We start from the raw sequence: 17741 nt of genomic DNA on the forward strand, positions 1-17741 counted from the left end.
ATTATTATTATTATTTTTATTATTATTTAAGGATAAACTATATATTAACATTCTTTTAACATACTGTATAACCATGTAAATGCTAATCAATATTCATGGTACCTAACAGAGAAGCTGTCATCTTATTCAACAAGTAATGAAGTATCAAGAATATCAATAGCAGCTAACAGGTGATTTTCATCATTACAAACAATTCTGAGATCAGAAGATCTTTTACTTTCTCATTTTCTATTTTTTGACAAAATTTTCATTATGGAAATATGTAAAGTATTGATAGTATGAACACTTGTTTAATTCCTTTGTCTATAATTGCTACTGCACTTTATTCAATGAAGTCATTCTAAAATTCATAGCAGCCCAAATGGAGACTGAATTGTGTCTCTGTGTCTTCAACAACACAGAAGTATTTCACTAAAAAGCCAAACCACACCAAGCCATTATATTAACTCAGAATTTCCAATACTTAGCCAAAAATAAGCCAGCAGCTGTGGAAAGAGCACTCATTTCTTCCTCTTAGATGAAGTAGTCTGTGTTAGAAGAAAGCATGTCTTCTCCCATGAAAAATAACTTTGTTCAAGAATACACAAGATACTTATGAATCATGAGGCACAGTAATCAATTTCATACCACCTTCCCAAGTATTATGAAATAAAAGATAACCTTTATTTTAATAACAAACTTAAAAAAGAAAATAACTCTTCCAAAAAAAGGCATATTTTTTCATTAAAGTCAATAATAACTTTCACTTTATATATTTTAGCTTCTAAATTATTTGAATTTAGGATTTTTAAGTGCATTCAATGTGGTTTAGTCTTTTTTCATAACAAAGCTGATGTGAATTTTGCAACTGAACTGAACATGTGATGATTTCAGGACAATGCCAGATGTCTGAAAACTGTAATGTACAGTGACATCATCTGATGACGACAGAGAGAGAGTAAAATGTACTAAATTTCAATCCACAGTGGAAAGTTATAACGAAGAGAAAACTATATATGCCCTCTTTTTACAGTGCATCAAAACACCTCTGCTTATTTACTTTGGGTGCTACCAGACTTGCTCAAGCCTATCTGAAAGCAGTTCTACCACAACCCAAGAACAGCAGAGAAGTGGATCTGTTTCATGGATTAGTAAAATATAACCTTGTATATAAGTAGTTATGTAGTAGATATATGCTAAATTCAAGACAAGATATATACTGAACAGGCATCATAATTCTTTGTTAGGTAGTGGGTAACTCAGAAAAATAAATAATATTTATATTTCAAATACTAAGTTATAAAACACAGATCAGTGCATTCTGCAGAACTTCACAATGAAGCAGAATGGTGATGTGATCTGTACACCACCACAGACACAGGATTACTGCATGATGCACTGTAGCACATTCTTAACCAAAGTAAGAAAAATAATATTCTACATATGGCTTCTAAAACTGCTTTCAATTTTGCAATAGAGATGCTTCCTTATTATTTCTGCAATATTATTTCTGCACATGCATGTAGAAAATGAGTTAATTCACACTAGTGAACAGATATGAATTATTTACTTAAATGTGCTGGCAAAGTTTTTTCTCCAGAGTGATTTGCTATACAACTAAGTATTTTTTCTGGGTAACAAATATCACTGGCAGCCATATACAAAAATATGACGAATAAGAATGACAGAAGTCTTTTGAAGTCTAGGAGAGAGACCAGACCTAAAGCCATTGACTTTCCCTGCTTGGAAGAGTTCAGAGATGACACGAGGACAGTGCATGAACTTCAAAGATTGTTCCAGAACAGGGAAGACATGAAATATTAGACTTATTTCATCTTTTATGTTTTGCTTTCACTCTAGAATACCTTTATTTAGGTAAACACTCAAAAGAAAATAAAAACTCAAACCTTCACAAATGTCATGAACTGTTCTACTCTGTCACTGGTGAGCAGCAGCTTCTCCTGTACAGTTTCCAAAGCTTGTCCACTCTGTTTAGCCAAGTCGTGTAGTTGTTGAGAGGCGGTTGTCTCAAGTTCAGTCATGGCACTTTCAGTCTCTATCATTTTGCTCTCCAGATTGGTAAGCTTGAGATTCTGAAACAAATTCACAGACAAACAGCAGTAATATGATAAAAGCTGATAGGCAGGTGTGGTAGGCCACAAACAAACAACTAGCTTAGCAGATCATGGTTAACATCACAGAACATTCTACTTGCAACACATAAAATGTAATTTTCATGGGGGGAAACTAATTTCATTTTCAGTCACTACGTCTATGTCTCAGCACCTAAATTTTGGATATGTGATTTTATTAAATCAGAGAAATACACTGCTGTTATTCTGCTCTTTTCCCCTGTCCATATTTAAAAAGTCTAAGCCAACGACCTTGCAACTTTTCACTTGAAACTGAGGTATAAAAAAGTTCCACACTGGAGCCAGCACAACTCTTAACATACCTTTTTCTCCAACTCATCTTTAGCCTTGTGGTACATCTGCTCATACTGAGACTTCTCTTTTGTAGCTACATTAAGTCTTTGTTTCAGTGAGTCAATGGAAGTTTTTTTGTTCGAACAGTCTTCAGTCAGTGCCTTTACCTGAAATAATGAACGGCCAAGAGCAATTGATTATTAAGATGTAAAAATTAAAAATGAAAATAATGTCAAAATTCAGCTTACCTACATTGCATAAACATACCTGTATCATATAAATAATTTGATCAAGAAGTACCTCTTCCTGAAATCACAGTCTTTATTAAGTCTCTACTGAAGATCCACTAGAGATCAGTTTGTGCACAATCTTGTTAAAGTTTTCAGTTGTATTAAGTGTAAAGAAAAGCTCTTCACTTGCAGAACTCTTTATATATATTTTACTGTTACAGTGTGTGTAAAAGTGAGCAGACCACAACTTCCACTCATTTCTTCTATCAGAGGTAAAAACATTAATTAAACCTGAGCTGATAAAATGATAACTGTCTACAAGTTAATAGTCTGTAAAGTCTCTTGGCTAATTATTATAATTTTGCTATACAATGCGGACATTGATTTGGGGTAAAATGAAATGGACTGATGCTCCTAGAAAATCATTAATCTCTCCTGACAATATTAATCACAAAATTTTCCTGACAATATGGAGTAACAGGGAATTTCTTTGATCTTCTCTTGAAGATAATGTAAAATATATCAAGTCAATTTTCCATATGGAATAATCAAAGTACAGAATTTTATTCTCTGAAATCTGAGAAATGCAGCGCTTAAAATACTTGAAGAATAGCATTAAAGTACGTTGTTCCATTGTAAATCTTCCATGTAAAACCAAAACCTGGTACTTCTCCCTTTTCATACTTTAGCTTACTTGCTTAGTTATGCTCTCATTCTCTGGCTGTGAATTTCTTAAAACCTTATCTTTGGCATAGAGGGTAAGACAGTAGCTCTCTCTAGAGCTGAAAGTGCTATATGACTGCAAGCAGATATAGTGCTTGTGATATTCATCAAGCTTCTGCATTCTAGGAAAACAGAAGCAAATTGGTAAATTGCTTATTTCTATTTTGGGGTCATACGGTGCATAACCTCACAGACAAGAAAATGCCAGAATCTTTTCCTGGTATTAAAGGCTAAAGTGCAATATATTGGATGGACAATATAGAAAGGTGCCAAAAGATATGAAAGTTCTTCTAGCTTCAGTGAAATCATCCTAGAAATTTGCCGAAGAAAATAATTTGCTATGGAAATCAAGCTCTGTCTACACAGATAGAATTACATTAAGATAACTGTGAATCATTCATACCATGGCAGTAGAAAACATATTAGCATATTAAAGCAGTTAACTACTATAGCGAGGAGAGGTGCATGGACCTCATTAGCATATGTAATGTAAAATCACCCTTGTTTCAGGTGCTTTATAAACTTACAATGGACAAAAAATAACTCTCACAATTTACAGCAAACCCTTGTAACTCAGTGTTCTGAATACTTCAGTTATACCTCTTATGAACATACAGTATATTATGCTGAATCCATCCAAGCTATCACCATATACTGATTTCATACAAATTATACACCCTTAAATTAACTGTATGTTGTTTGCTCAAAGCAATATATTGATCAGCATATATAGTGTGTTGAAATAACTTCTGTAAATCCAACAGTTTTTGCTTTTCCTAACACTATCAACAGCAAGAAAGAAGTACCTTTCTCTCAAGATTTTCTAATGTTTCATTAGAGGTTTTCTCATTTTCTTGACTTGCTTTTAGACGAGACCTTAAGTCTTCTATTAAATGTCTTTTCATATTAAGGTCCCTCTCCAGTCGAGAAATCCTACAAGGGAAGAATCACGCTGCGTGTCAGTGTTAGGAAATATTTTTAATATGCAACTATTTTAAACAACTAAAAAGTATCAGTGCAGTAGAAAAATTATCATTATTCCTATATCTTAGAATATCTTTTTAAATAAAAGCTTATTAATTTCTTGAAATTTGCCCTATTCTCAACCATTAAAAACAGTTTCAAGTCTCTTATTAAATAGAACTGTTTCTAAATATGCAATTTATTTTGATTTGCTTTTTCCTGTAGTTTATGCTCTAACTTGCTTGATCTGAAATCATAGTAATTCTTAAGCTACTATGAAAAAAAGGTACAAAATCTGTTGAACAAAACAATATTTAATTAATTCAACTTCCTTGATGTCTCAGACAGGTATCATTCAAACACTATATGGTACAAAAACGTTTTTGAAAGAAAATGAAAGATGGAAGACTCCTCTTGTTCAACTGAGTACCATACAGAAATCCATGAAAAATCACTATCCCTGTAATATATCAGATAATATAGTAACTTTTAAAAACTGTAAAACCTAGAAACAACATCAGCATTTTTCAGAAACTTCTCAAAAAAGGAAATTGTCATGTAACACAACATACTCTATGTTCAATGAGAAAATGATACCTTACAAAATGCCTCCACCACTGTGATACAAATTAATACTTTAGATATAAACATAGGCAATAAATAAGTATATTGAGACTTCTGGCTTATTTTTTTCTAATGAAAGCAAAATGAATGATGGTAATATGTTCAGGAATAAAACATTGGTGATGCCAAATACCATATAAAAAAAACCACAGGGAAACAGTGCATCTTAAAATTTCTTCCACCTCTTTCACATTTATACTACTAATGCTATTTTGGTGATTATACCTTATATTTTAACAGTTTATGAAAAAACAGTGCCCATTTTATAAAGAAAGCATCATAAACAGTAACTGTATTTTCAATTTAAGTCCTATGGTGGAAAAATTCCATTTAACTTCAAAAATGAAAATAAAGAATTTAACAATTTTAAGAGTTCTCTTTTTTTAAAATTAATTAATTTCAGATAAATAAACTGCATTGTTTTTACAAATAAAAAAAATAGAATGGGTAGAGGATTTAAACTTTGGGACAGGCAAGAAACTCACAGATACACTAATAGCTTATGCTTATACAACAATACAATTGAACAACAGTATTAGCTCAATTAAAGTAGGCAGAAAAAATATCTCAGTTACACACTTCACAAAAATACATATGAATTTCAAAATGAGTAGTACATCTTAATCAATTCAAATAGAAACAACTACAACTGTCCTTTTGAACTTTTTATGAATGTGAGACTGGATATTTAATCTTGTTTAAGCACCTGAACCTTGACATGTCTCTTAGCCCCTAGGCAAAGAATTACTCTGTTTGAAAGATTGTATTTAACAGTGCTAAGGAATTCATTTAGACTTACATCAAGGATAAAATAGTCTACTACAGTCTGAGTTTTGATTTAAGGTATTCTTATTGCAATACAGATACTGTAGCTAGCTAATCACTCATCAGTTTAAACAAAACACAATTTTAGCATGTACTGTTCCAGTTTCTATAAATAAATAAATAAATAAATCTGTAACAGTCTGCAAGATTGGAATAAAAAGAAGAATAAAACATTCTCTTTAAAATCTGTTCACGGGTTAACGTTTAAGAATTACACAGTTGCCACAGGGTGGCACCAGACACAATGGATAGAAAAGAGAACATACTTTGCCCGTAGTTCCTGAAACCGTTCTTCTTTTTCCTGGACTTCATTTTTTAGTGACTTAATGGTGTTCGACTGCTTAGTGATTTCATTATTTGAATTCTATATTGAAAAATATTAAAATATAAATAAAGCAGATGGAATATTATTGCAGTCAACAGTAAATTTGTTTGAAATAATGGGCTGTGTCAACTTTCACACGTTTTATGCATGTTCTTAGAAATTAATTGGTACAAAAGGAGGATTCTTACTTTCTAACAATACTTAAGCAAAAGTACTTTTCTTGAAAAATACGATCAAAATCTGTACTTCTCCACTGCTCTAATTATGTATGTAGTGTAATTTATATATATATATGACGTATGTATATAAGCTAATAATTTAATTAATAGATGTTCCCAGGACACCTGCAAGCCCAGTGGACCTATCAGGACCACATTTGTACTAGCATAGCATGGCCAGCTGAAAAAGTGACAGAAAAGAAGAGAAATAAAATTAGACCTTCATTTGAACTACACCCTTGAATGGTACAGTTCAACAGCACAAGGGGCCTACATGTATAGAGCAACAGTTTCCAATAATCCCTTTCATCTTGTGCATTTAGGAATACAAGATACATATCTTTTGTCCCTTGAAACTCAAAGCACAAGACAAAGACATTTTTATTTGTCCATACTAACACAAATCCTACATTTCAGTAACAAAAGGGCATGATCCCAACTTTCAGGCATGTGTAATTCCATTGAAGGAGAATGGGTAGGAAGTAAAAAAATGCCTCAATTCCTCCATGCAAACGCACATATAACCTACCCAAGATTTAAATACAGAACAACTGAATCACTCTACAGAAATAAAAAAAAAATTTGAACTAAGTAGCCATCTTAGCATTCTCAGCATATGCCTTGTATGCTGTTGCTGAAAATGGCAGCTCTAATATTGCATTCAGAGGTTTGAGAACTCCAAATAGGTTTTGCCAAAAGATACGTAATGTGTTGTGTATCCACAACATATATATGTGCATATATGCATGGAGGTTCAGCCACTTTGCTAAAGCTTTTTACTCATTATGTATAAACAATAAGCGAACAGATCAAACATGCTGTAAACAAAGGTACTTCAGGAGAATTTCTCTACTCACTGCAGACTTGTAACGCCTATTAGCATTAATGGGAGTACTGTACATAACTCTGTGCACCTCAAGGGGAGTATATATTCTTGTGTGCGTAGTTAGATGTAAAATATTGTTCTTAATAACTTGTCTAGTCTATTTACTATTATTATAATGTGAGGTATAACCAGAAAATTGTTAAAATGATGTATGCTAGCAGAATATTCCTGAGTTTCCAGAGACCTGTTTGCTGAGCTTGAGCTTCATTAGCGTGAAAGCACAGCACCCAGTTACATGGCTTACACACCAGGTGCGAACATGAATACTTAGAATCACAGAATTGTTTGGAATGGAAGAGACCTCCAAGATCATCAAGTCCAACACTTAACCTGGCACTGCCAGGTTAAGCACCACACCTACATGTCTGTTCAATACCTCCAGGGATGGTGACTCCACCACTTCTCTGAGAAGCCTTCTTCTTTGCTTGACCAGTCTGTGAAGACATTTTTCCTAATGCCAAACTTGAACCTCCATCGATGCAACCTGAGGCCATTTTGTCTTCCCTTATCAATTCCTACATGCAGACCAACCCCCACCTCTCTACAACCTCCTTTTACATAGTTGTAGAGAGCAGTAACTCCCTGCTGAGTCTCCTTTTTTTCCAGGCTAAACAATGCCAGTTCCTTAAGCCACTCCTAATAAGGCTTGTTCTCTAGCCCCTTCATCAACTTTATTGCCCTTCTTTGGATACACTCCAGCATCTCAAAGTTCTTGGAGTGAGGGGCCCAAAACTGAACACAGTATTTGAGGTGTGACCTCACCAGTGATAAACAAAAGGGGACAATTGCTTCCCTAGTCCTGCTGGCCACACTATTTCTGATAGTAGCCAGGATGCTGCTGGCCTTCTTGGCCACCTAGGCACACTGCTGGCTCATGTTCAGTCGGCTGCCCACCAGCACCCCCAGGTCCTTTTCTCCTGGGCAGCTGTCCAGCCTCTCTTCCGCAGGCTTGTAGTACTGCATGGGGTTGTTGTGACCCAAATGCGGGACCTGGCACTTGGCCTTGTCGAACCTCATGCCATTGGCCTCGGCTCACCTGACTCAGCCTGTCCAGACCCCTCTGTAGAGCCTCTCTACCTTCAAGCAGGTCAACACTCCTGCTCAACTTAGTCTCATCTGCAAACTTGCTGAGGATGCCCTTGATCCCCCATCTGGATCATTGATAAAGATATTAAAGAGAACAGACCATTTAGGTAAGCCTCTGCACATGGTCAGGGCAGAGACATATGCTTATGGTATTTTGCTTCCCAACTCACCACCCACACTTAACACAATTCTTTCTATTGGCAAAGATACAAGGAATTGTTACATACAACACAAACAAAACACTGCAAAGAGAGCTCTGAAAGAAACCCCCAACCTAATAAACCCAGATCCTTTGAGATTTTGAACTATAAGCAAAGCTTTTGCTTCTTTCACAGTCAGAAATTTAGGAGAATAACTTTGTATCTCCTTTTTAAGTATGCCAGATATCCTGGAACAATAGTTGAGAACTTTTGCCAGTTTCTTCTGCTAAAAACGACTTGTCAGACTTACATTTTTTGAAAAATTATTAGGTCAAAGTAAGGCTAAGAATTTCAGTAACTTGATTTAAGTAGCTTTTGAGGCCCTTATCATAAAAATTCTCATCCAGTTCTGCAACCAGTGAATTTACCGTACTAATCCGGACTTGGGGTCACACACTATGTTTATTCTACATGCAGTTTTGCATACATGATTTATTTTTATATTAAAAGTGTAATACATCTTTCAGAAGGAATTAAAACTCATGTTAGTATTTTTGACATAAAATTCATATATACTTATGAAAAGTTTCCTCTGCTACAGAAACAAAAAGCCTTTGCTTTTTCAGCAATGTATTTTGCAGTTCACACATGGTAGACAAAGAAAGTAGGCTTCTAGCACAAATATTACTCTTTGAGTATTTTACCAAAAAAATATTTTAAAAAATCCTGATTTATAAATTTTTCCTACTTTCACAGAGCAATTGACCACTAGGTTTCTGTCTAATGAGGACACCCACCTAAAAGGAACAATCCCAATTAAAGTACCAGCCACCATCAACAGAAGCAGATTAGTCAAACCCAAATGTAAAATCAACATTCAAGATCTCCTTCTCATAATTAAAGTAGATAAAATTATGTGTCTTTTCACGGCTACCACCTGCTGCCCTCAACATGACCAACCGTTATTAATCCTTGAATTTAGATGTCATGCTTCCAGCATGCCATGACCAAGACCTGTAATGTCATGGTTACTATCAAAAGCTTCAAGGTCTGAGCGCTCCCCACCTATCTTGTGTGCTAGCACACCTAATCTAGTACGCAGAGGCAGAGCCAGCTATATTGCTCATGTAACATGGCCCTTTCTTCTAGTTGATCCTTCAGCAGCCGGCTTGCTAGTATCCCATTTCTATCCCATATCATATCCAGCAAAAGAAGCTGTACCATTTTGACCTTTCGTCTTTTCTCAAATTTTAATCACAAAACGATGAAAACCCCTCAATTTTAAGACATTGTTGCACATATATTTCCTTTAGTGAGAACAGAGGAAGAATTACTACGTTCAAGCCAGACCACCTGCTGAGAAAACTCTCAGATCAACACAGTCCAGCATCTATACATCATCCACATATCACAGAATCACTGGAGACTGAAAAATGAAATAAATCAAGAAGTTAGTATTTTTGTAGTGGCTAATCTACAAAAATACAAATAAAAAAACCCCATACGTCTCCTTGAAGAAAAGAGTAATAGTAACATAATGCTGTTACATTACATGGGCTGCCCCATCAGCTCATTCTTTGCTTCCCTTTCACAGATTGCTATTGCTTACCTCCATCTTAAAGGAAGGACAGAATCAAAACAATTCTCATTGAAATAATTCCACAGCACTTTCCAACAAGCTGCATTTAATCATTGTGGAAAAACCTATCAAGCCTCCTTATCTGGCCTATTTCATCTGCAAAAATTGTTTTAATTGTACCTTTTAATTCTGCTGCTTATGATTACACTTCTAATCAACATCAAAGGTTATCTAACACCTAAGCAACTAATCACTGGCTAAAATATATAAATGCTATTCGTAAGTGAGTATACGTATATCTGCTTGACCCAGTTAGAAAATACTGTTCATACGAATTATCCTCAGCACTGGATAATCTGTTCTGTCACCTTTAGTTTGCACTGCAGCTGTTTCATCTCTGAATCAACGTTCTTTGAAGGAACTGGTGTGGTTTCATTCTTGCCAGCAGTTTGAGACAGATGTTCTCTCAACTTCAATTTTTCTTGTAGATCTTCCTTCTCCTGTTGCCACTTGGCCAGGTTGGAAGTCAACACCTGTTTTACAAACAAAAGAAAAAAATCACAATCATCGCATTCTAAAAACATTTCTGCTCAATCATATGAGATGCTCCTCTGGTTTAGAATTCAAGAGGTATTTAACAGTACATATTATGTGTAATTATATTGCATAGCTGTTGGCTGAATCCTCTAGTACATGCAAAGATCAAATCCAGCAGCTAAGAGAAGTCAACTAACATAAGAAAGCAATTTTTTTAAAAGGCAAGCTAATTCAATTTTGACTGTACACCTTGCTGTTTTTACAATGACAGGCAAAAAAATTATCATACAGAACTGTAACTGTAGTTACTGTTGAAACCTGTTTACCTAGAGCCTCTCTGGGACACAGCAATTATTTCTACACAGAGCATGAAGAAATATCCAGGTATCTAAGAGACGAAAGCATATAAAAGGTGGTTAAATGTCAAATCTGTTTTAATGGTGACCACTGTAAGCTCACTTGAATTGCTGTGTTGACAACTGTTATAAAGCATACAACATTCTCTTGGCTTTTGTTTTGATATTTGTAGGGCTTGTAGAGGTTAAAGCAAAGTGGACCAGCTGCACTAAATATCTTCTGGTTGGCTGGTCTCTACTCATGTTGTGTTATTTCTTCCCTTTCACATATATACACCACAGCCAGAGAACCACATCACATATTCCATAACCTTGACTCTAGGGCTGAGGCACTTAAGTGGTAAAAGCCAAGCTGGAGCAGGACAGGATAACAGATGTTAGTTGTTTATTCCACTGGGTAGGTCTTACCACCCTATACTGCAGCCAAAATGCTTCTCATTTAGCAACATAAATGCTAAGTCCAATTAGCAGACGAGGCTTGTCAGGGATTTAGTTCAAATAAATAACATGCAAACAAACTCTCAGTCTTCTTGCATTTGATTGACAACTGACAAGACATTCATTTTTGTATACATACATCTTTGTAACAATATATTTCATAATACTCCTTATAGCGGTAATCCTTTAAATAAAGTATTTGTTTAAATTTAAATAATGTTGACTGTTGTTTACATTCGGCTATGAACTATCCCTAGGAAAAGGGGAACTAAAATAATCTTCATGCTAGTGGTTAATTTTCATGAACCTACAGTCAGTCAAAAACCACCAAAGATGTAACGACTCCCTTCTCCTTAAGAAGGGAACTACAGTACTATATCATTATTCAAAAGAATTGTAATACAGTAGTTTAGCATAAAGAATAATTACACAGAATGGTATTGAAATCTCTCAAATGGCAAAAAAACCCTTCCTTAGTGGAGAATTCTGATAAATTGGAAAAGATACCACAGCCTGAAATGACTAAATGTGTGCCTGATTATATGCTGGTACATAAAAAAAAAAAAAAAAGGGTAAGACAAAGTTAAAGACAGTACTCTATTTCCAAGCATTTTATTTAACTCAAAACCAGATTTTATACTGCTTGATATTACTAGGAAAACTTTATACACATCTGTTTATGTACACATGCACTTCCACACCAATCATCTGAAGATCACACATATCCAAATAAAACTACTTATGATCATGTTTATTCCCATTACTAATGACATGAGAATGCTTGTAGATTTTGCAATATTTTAAAAAAAATCATTGATACAACAAAATGCATCCTGTATTTAAAACTAAAACTCTAACAGTGCATTTTTAATCTACTTTCATACCTACAGGATTTGTTAAAACCAACAGGCAGTTTACACTTGTATCTGAGGTAAGTACTATTCTCAGTAAAGGATTTAATCTTTCTATTTTAATCTTTCTACTCTCTTCTACATCTGCTGTCATTATAGAACAAGAGATTAATAGTGTTAATGTCATTTCTAATTGGCTGTTCCTTAATCTGTTATTCTCACAATTAATATAGTCTGAGTAAAAGACAAAATGCAGACTACTTTAATAAGCAAAAATAGTAGTACAGAAAGATATAGTATAGAAAGACATGAGGTTCATTTGCTCAGTATAGCAAATATTTCTACATGTAGAATTTCACGATTCAGTATCTCTATAATAAATTATTCATAAAAAGAAAAGAAAAAAAAATCAGAGCTAAATCAATATCTCTGATTAAAATTAGAAATGCCCCCATATCTGCCCAAGATAGCTCATGACTCCAAGAAGTTTCTTAGGCTACTGCTGCTGCCAAAATCTGATCTGGTCTAAAATGCCATGATTGTAGTGGTCACATTCCCAAAAATGACAGCAAATATATTGAAAAAGAAAGGGCTTTCATGGGGTGGGTGCCAAAGAGGATAGTGTTACATCGGCTATAGCATTTATTTAAGTGAGGAGGTAGGAAAAAAGCATTTAAAATATGAATGTACAGAAACTCAGGAACAGCATCAGAACTATGGGGGTGAAGTGACAGCAATAAATGAAGTGCAAGACACCCCCAACTTGCAGACAAAGACAGCCATGCAATTGCAATCAGAGGCATCAAGAAGGTTGTCTCTTAACATCCTTGGAGACAATGTAAATGTTGTTACAAGGTTGATTCTTGTATTGCGCTGTTCTTCTATTCCACATATATTGAAGGGGTATGTGAAAAGCCTATATAAATGAGTAGGATGTAGAAAACAGTCCCCCTGCTGTGACAAGATACTAATGCCTAAAATACTTTCTTTTCATTTGCTTAAGAAGAAAGTTCATTACCCTGCCGTCCCTCTTCGCTCGCTAAGTTTTAGGTCAAGTCTTTTGTTCTTTTTCTTTTTTAGACACAGAGTTGGGGTTTTTTTTGTGTGTGTGTGCTACCATGCACATAAATCCTGAGTGACAGAGTAAAAAAGGATTTACTCCAGGGGAAGAGGTCACCAGGATGAAAGGCAGAATCTTAAACACCAGCTAGACCAGATGTTGGTAAAGTCAGGTTACCGCTGTTCCTCCACGATGCAGCGTCTTTGTTTGTTGCACCTCCTCCAGAGTGTTTTGGCTTAACAGATGTTTATAGATTCAATATTTTAACATCCATCTATCTTAATCTCCTTGCTCCTGGTATACCCATGACACTCTGTTCTGCTGTACACTAAAGGATAAGTGATGAAATCTCAGTTTCTGTGCACTCAATGTAAAACTTCAAGTGACTCAGCAAGGCTTTTAACCTTAAGCTTTCCGCTCAGAAAGACAGATTCGTGGCAGGCCAAATGGATTAATGTAGGAAGCTCCTGGAATGGCCTATTGCTCTTTCGCATCACAACACTGTGAGGAGCTTCTACCTCAGTTTACAGCAAAGTCACCCTCCTTCTCCAGCTGGCATGTATGAAAATGACATTTCTGTTGTTGATTGATACTGCACTGTCACTGCTGTACATGATGCCATGCATTTATGCCTGCTGAATATATTAAATGGAAGTTATTTCTAAAAAAAAATATAAAACAGGATATGAATCAGGTATTCTTGAAAACTTTTTTAGGCAATGACACAACCTTATTTTACTACTTATTTTGTAATTCAACTGTAACTGATATCCTCAGATGTGTAAAAATCATATATGCTATGTAGCTTCCTGTGTGAAAATCCCAGCAGACAAAAAGATTACAATGTGTATAGAGATGTCTACAAGAAACCTGAAGTCAACATATTTGTTTTTGTCTTCTCTAAGAAACCTTCCTACCATAGGTAATAAAGATATATTCACTATATGCACAGCTCCTGTACCAAGTTCTGTTTTAAAATCTAATATTGCTCATCTGAAAGGTTTTAAACAGAGTGCTGTTATCTCATGGCTTTAGCATGATCATGAAAAATAGACAAGATAAGATGTACTTGTTGCACACAGAAACCACGAAAGAAGTTTTCAAAACATATTTTTTGCAGGAACTGAGTTAGGTATTTATGATTTTGCACACTCTAACAAATGTTATTATAACATAATGATAAATCTATTTACAATATCCAAGGCAAAATTTATTGAGTCAATCCCATTAATCTTGACCCTGTTTTGTTCTCTTGAATCAAAACCTAGCTCTGCCTGATGGGTCACAGAAAAAAAAAAAAAAAAATAAAGATGGTATGTAGCCTTCTGAAAATATGAAAATATATATACCAGACCAAAAAGCCAACTGTGCTGCATACTTAATGTGATAATATAGAGAAAAGGCAAATAACTCCAAATCCTCAGTGAAAGTTTTTTTCATGCAAGTGCTTTAAGTGGTTGATTGCTTAGTATTCCAGGAATGAAGTCAAAACATGAAGACAAAACATGAAACAGAAGTCTTTGGTGACTTCCTATCCTATTCCTAAACTGAAAAGAAGACCCTCAAAAGCAAGAAAAAGTTCTAAAATGTAAAAGTTGTCATTTATTCTACAGAAATTTTAGGAAAATCTACTTTATCACTGAGTTATAATTTTTTTTTTTCAGTCAAATTATCAGCAGCTGACTGTTTCACAAAATGTCAAGCAAATGAAGGTAATACAGAGAACTTTTTGCCAGCGGTTTAGCTAGTTGTTAGACTTCAGTAGCCTTTAGAGACCATTAAGTACCCTTTGGCTAATTGGCCAATGGTAGATTAATCCTCTTTTTATCCTAGCAGCACTATTTTTAACACCCTTTGCACTCTGTCAGAGTAGTATCTGAATGACAAAATAATATTGTGCATGAATAATAAGCAGAAAAGTTAAATTAACATTTCATGTTTCACTTTCCATACCTGTGTGTCAGGGAAAAAAAACCCTCTTTTAAAGCCACTGACATTCAACTTTTTTAAACAATCTCATGTTGACACCTTACTGAAGTGAATCTTCCTAATTACTGCTAATTGCCTATCAAGGAAAAAAATATATTTCCTTGAAGTGCAGTTGTCTAGTACAGATGAACACAGCTCCAATGTGCATAGTAAAGACAGGCATGACACTTGAGGTGTGCTACATTATTATGAGGTCATACTAAATATGGTTTGCAATGAACAAAGCAGCTTTTAAGGATGTTTAAGGCACTGAAAATGTCAATCTCCCATGAAGTGCTTAAATTAGTTCCCAGCAGAGAAATATAGATATCAGCATGCAGATAAGAGATGTATTTCTTATCTCAAGTATTTTACTAAAGAAAAAACATAGTTGTTCTACTGATAATGTTACTGTAACATGGCTGCAGTTCATCAGCTCTATAAAAGCAGTGTTTACAGTTATCTACAGAACGGCCCTTTCATACATAGAAATCACAAACTCAGCTATTATTAGGAATATAGGGGTAACCACTAGCAAATAAAGACTTATCAAAGTCTGTGAATGCTATCTTAATCATGCGCTAGTACAGATCAGAGTAATCATAATGTATAAAGGGCTATTTATGGTGTACAACTTCAAAAACAAATGTTTTACCTGTAATTTTAAATCAACTATTTCATACCTAATTTATAGCTAAATTTATGCTACAATTTATAAAAGCATAGTATTATGAGATTATGAGGTAATGAAAAAAACAAAACAATAAAATCAGAGCAGATAGGTCCATTTTAAATTTTGTTTTGGTTTGCCTTTTTCCTTTTGCAAACAATGATAATACTACATAGATCAAGACCAGAACCCATATATCTATCCTAGAGAAACATGCAAACACTCGTGTATAAATGAATTGGTGTAATATATTCTGGGCTCAATCCTCCAAGAAATCATCTGCTGTTGCAAATAACAGACAAGCCTGAGTACAGAACTGCACATTTGTGCAATCAATGATTTTTCAAATAAATTATGGAAAATAAGAAAAAAATGTAGTAATAACACAGGTAACTTTTTTTTATATGATAAAAATGCTTCTGAAACATGTCATCTGCATAATGATAACAGCAATTGCAATTCAAAGATAAGGGGTTTGAACTGCAGCAATTTGATATTTAGCTTGCATTTTCTATCACTTTCACTTCACATCTCTGTACAAGTAACTATTGCTGTATACTATGTCTAATTTTTGTACATTTTAAGAACACTCTCTTGCTTTTGCACTAAAGTAGATGCAGCTCCATCTGTCCTTGCAAATTTCAAAGGAATATACGGACTATTAACTATGAATGTAACATTACTTATATAAGTAGTTTTGTTATGACCATAACTATGTGCTTTAATTTTTGTAGGTATTGAGTTTCCAATGCAAACTGTCAAAATATACAGATGCGCAGGACCTTGCCTATAAGGTTAACATTTCCAGATAAAAATTCTAGAACTCAGAAAATATCTCCAAAAAAAAAATATTTACAATTACAGTATATTACACAGAACACAATATGGTGCATTAAAACAAGTTTTAATACAATTAAATTAAAAAACAAAAATATAACCAAAGACCTTTCACAACATATTGTCCCACTTGAAAATATCTTGAATGTTACAGCAAGCCAGTTGTGAAGATGTGGCTGAAGTCTAAAACTGATGTTCCCATGTACCCAGTGCTGCTATCTAAACAAATACAAGTTGACCTCGCTATTCCAACACCTAACACGCCTGTGTACATTAAGTATTGCTATATACAACCAAAGACTTCCATCTGATGCATAAAATCTGCCCCAAGATTTCCACACCTTTGTACTTACTAGAGAATTTTCAATATAAGACACGGGATTTGTGCAATCTTTTATAGTCAGGACTAGGTTTTACTGCAAGATTTTTTTCAGGGTTACATAGTATTTATCTGATTTTCACCAAACACGAGAGTTGGGGAAAAGTCATAAAGCTAGAAATTTGAATTTTTCATCTAGGGTCAGGGATAGTGCTTGCCATATTCCCCCTGCTTAATCTTAACACATCTAAGCACTGCAAATGAACTACTTGCATGAGAGTCAGTCAGGGAATTTCACAATCCCTACAACTCATTACGAATTTAACAGCAGCAATACTAAGTATTCATATGTTTCAGATAACACACACAAATATGCTGCACTAAAACTCATTGGGGGAAAAAATTAATAATGCTTCCATCTGTTTTCTGTATAGCTCACATAAAATACAGAGAAACCTAAATGAAAATGCTATTTTAAAGACTGTTTTTAAACTTCCTTTTGATTTATCTGCTTATTTCCAAAGCATACAGCTTTATATCTTTAAAAATTAAAATTATTTTTAAAAGAACATATGAGCAAGAAAGAAACAAAAAAAGCTGAAAGAATGGTGAAATATTAATTTAACCTCTCCTCATTTCCATCTGTTTTAGGGAGTGAACCATTTCCTACAGAAATACTTCTGCATCTCAAATATAAGTAG

The 17741-nt window shown here is 34.5% G+C and overlaps 1 protein-coding gene across 1 annotated transcript in view; it reads right to left on the reverse strand.

Moving 5' to 3' along the window:
- Window positions 1–1886: 1886 nt before the first annotated feature.
- Window positions 1887–17741, reverse strand: part of CNTLN (centlein, centrosomal protein) — a gene marked incomplete at both ends in the record, with an annotated part of 120543 nt that continues 104688 nt past the window's right edge. Inside the window, 5 exons of the mRNA XM_008936994.1 lie at window positions 1887–2072; window positions 2435–2572; window positions 4165–4291; window positions 6037–6134; window positions 10373–10537. Of these exons, the coding sequence (XP_008935242.1) occupies window positions 1887–2072; window positions 2435–2572; window positions 4165–4291; window positions 6037–6134; window positions 10373–10537 (714 nt within the window). The remainder of the gene's footprint in view (window positions 2073–2434; window positions 2573–4164; window positions 4292–6036; window positions 6135–10372; window positions 10538–17741) is intronic.

The sequence above is a fragment of the Merops nubicus genome, unplaced genomic scaffold (assembly GCF_000691845.1).
Source record: "Merops nubicus isolate BGI_N331 unplaced genomic scaffold, ASM69184v1 scaffold9713, whole genome shotgun sequence".
In the NCBI taxonomy this organism is placed as follows: domain Eukaryota; kingdom Metazoa; phylum Chordata; class Aves; order Coraciiformes; family Meropidae; genus Merops; species Merops nubicus.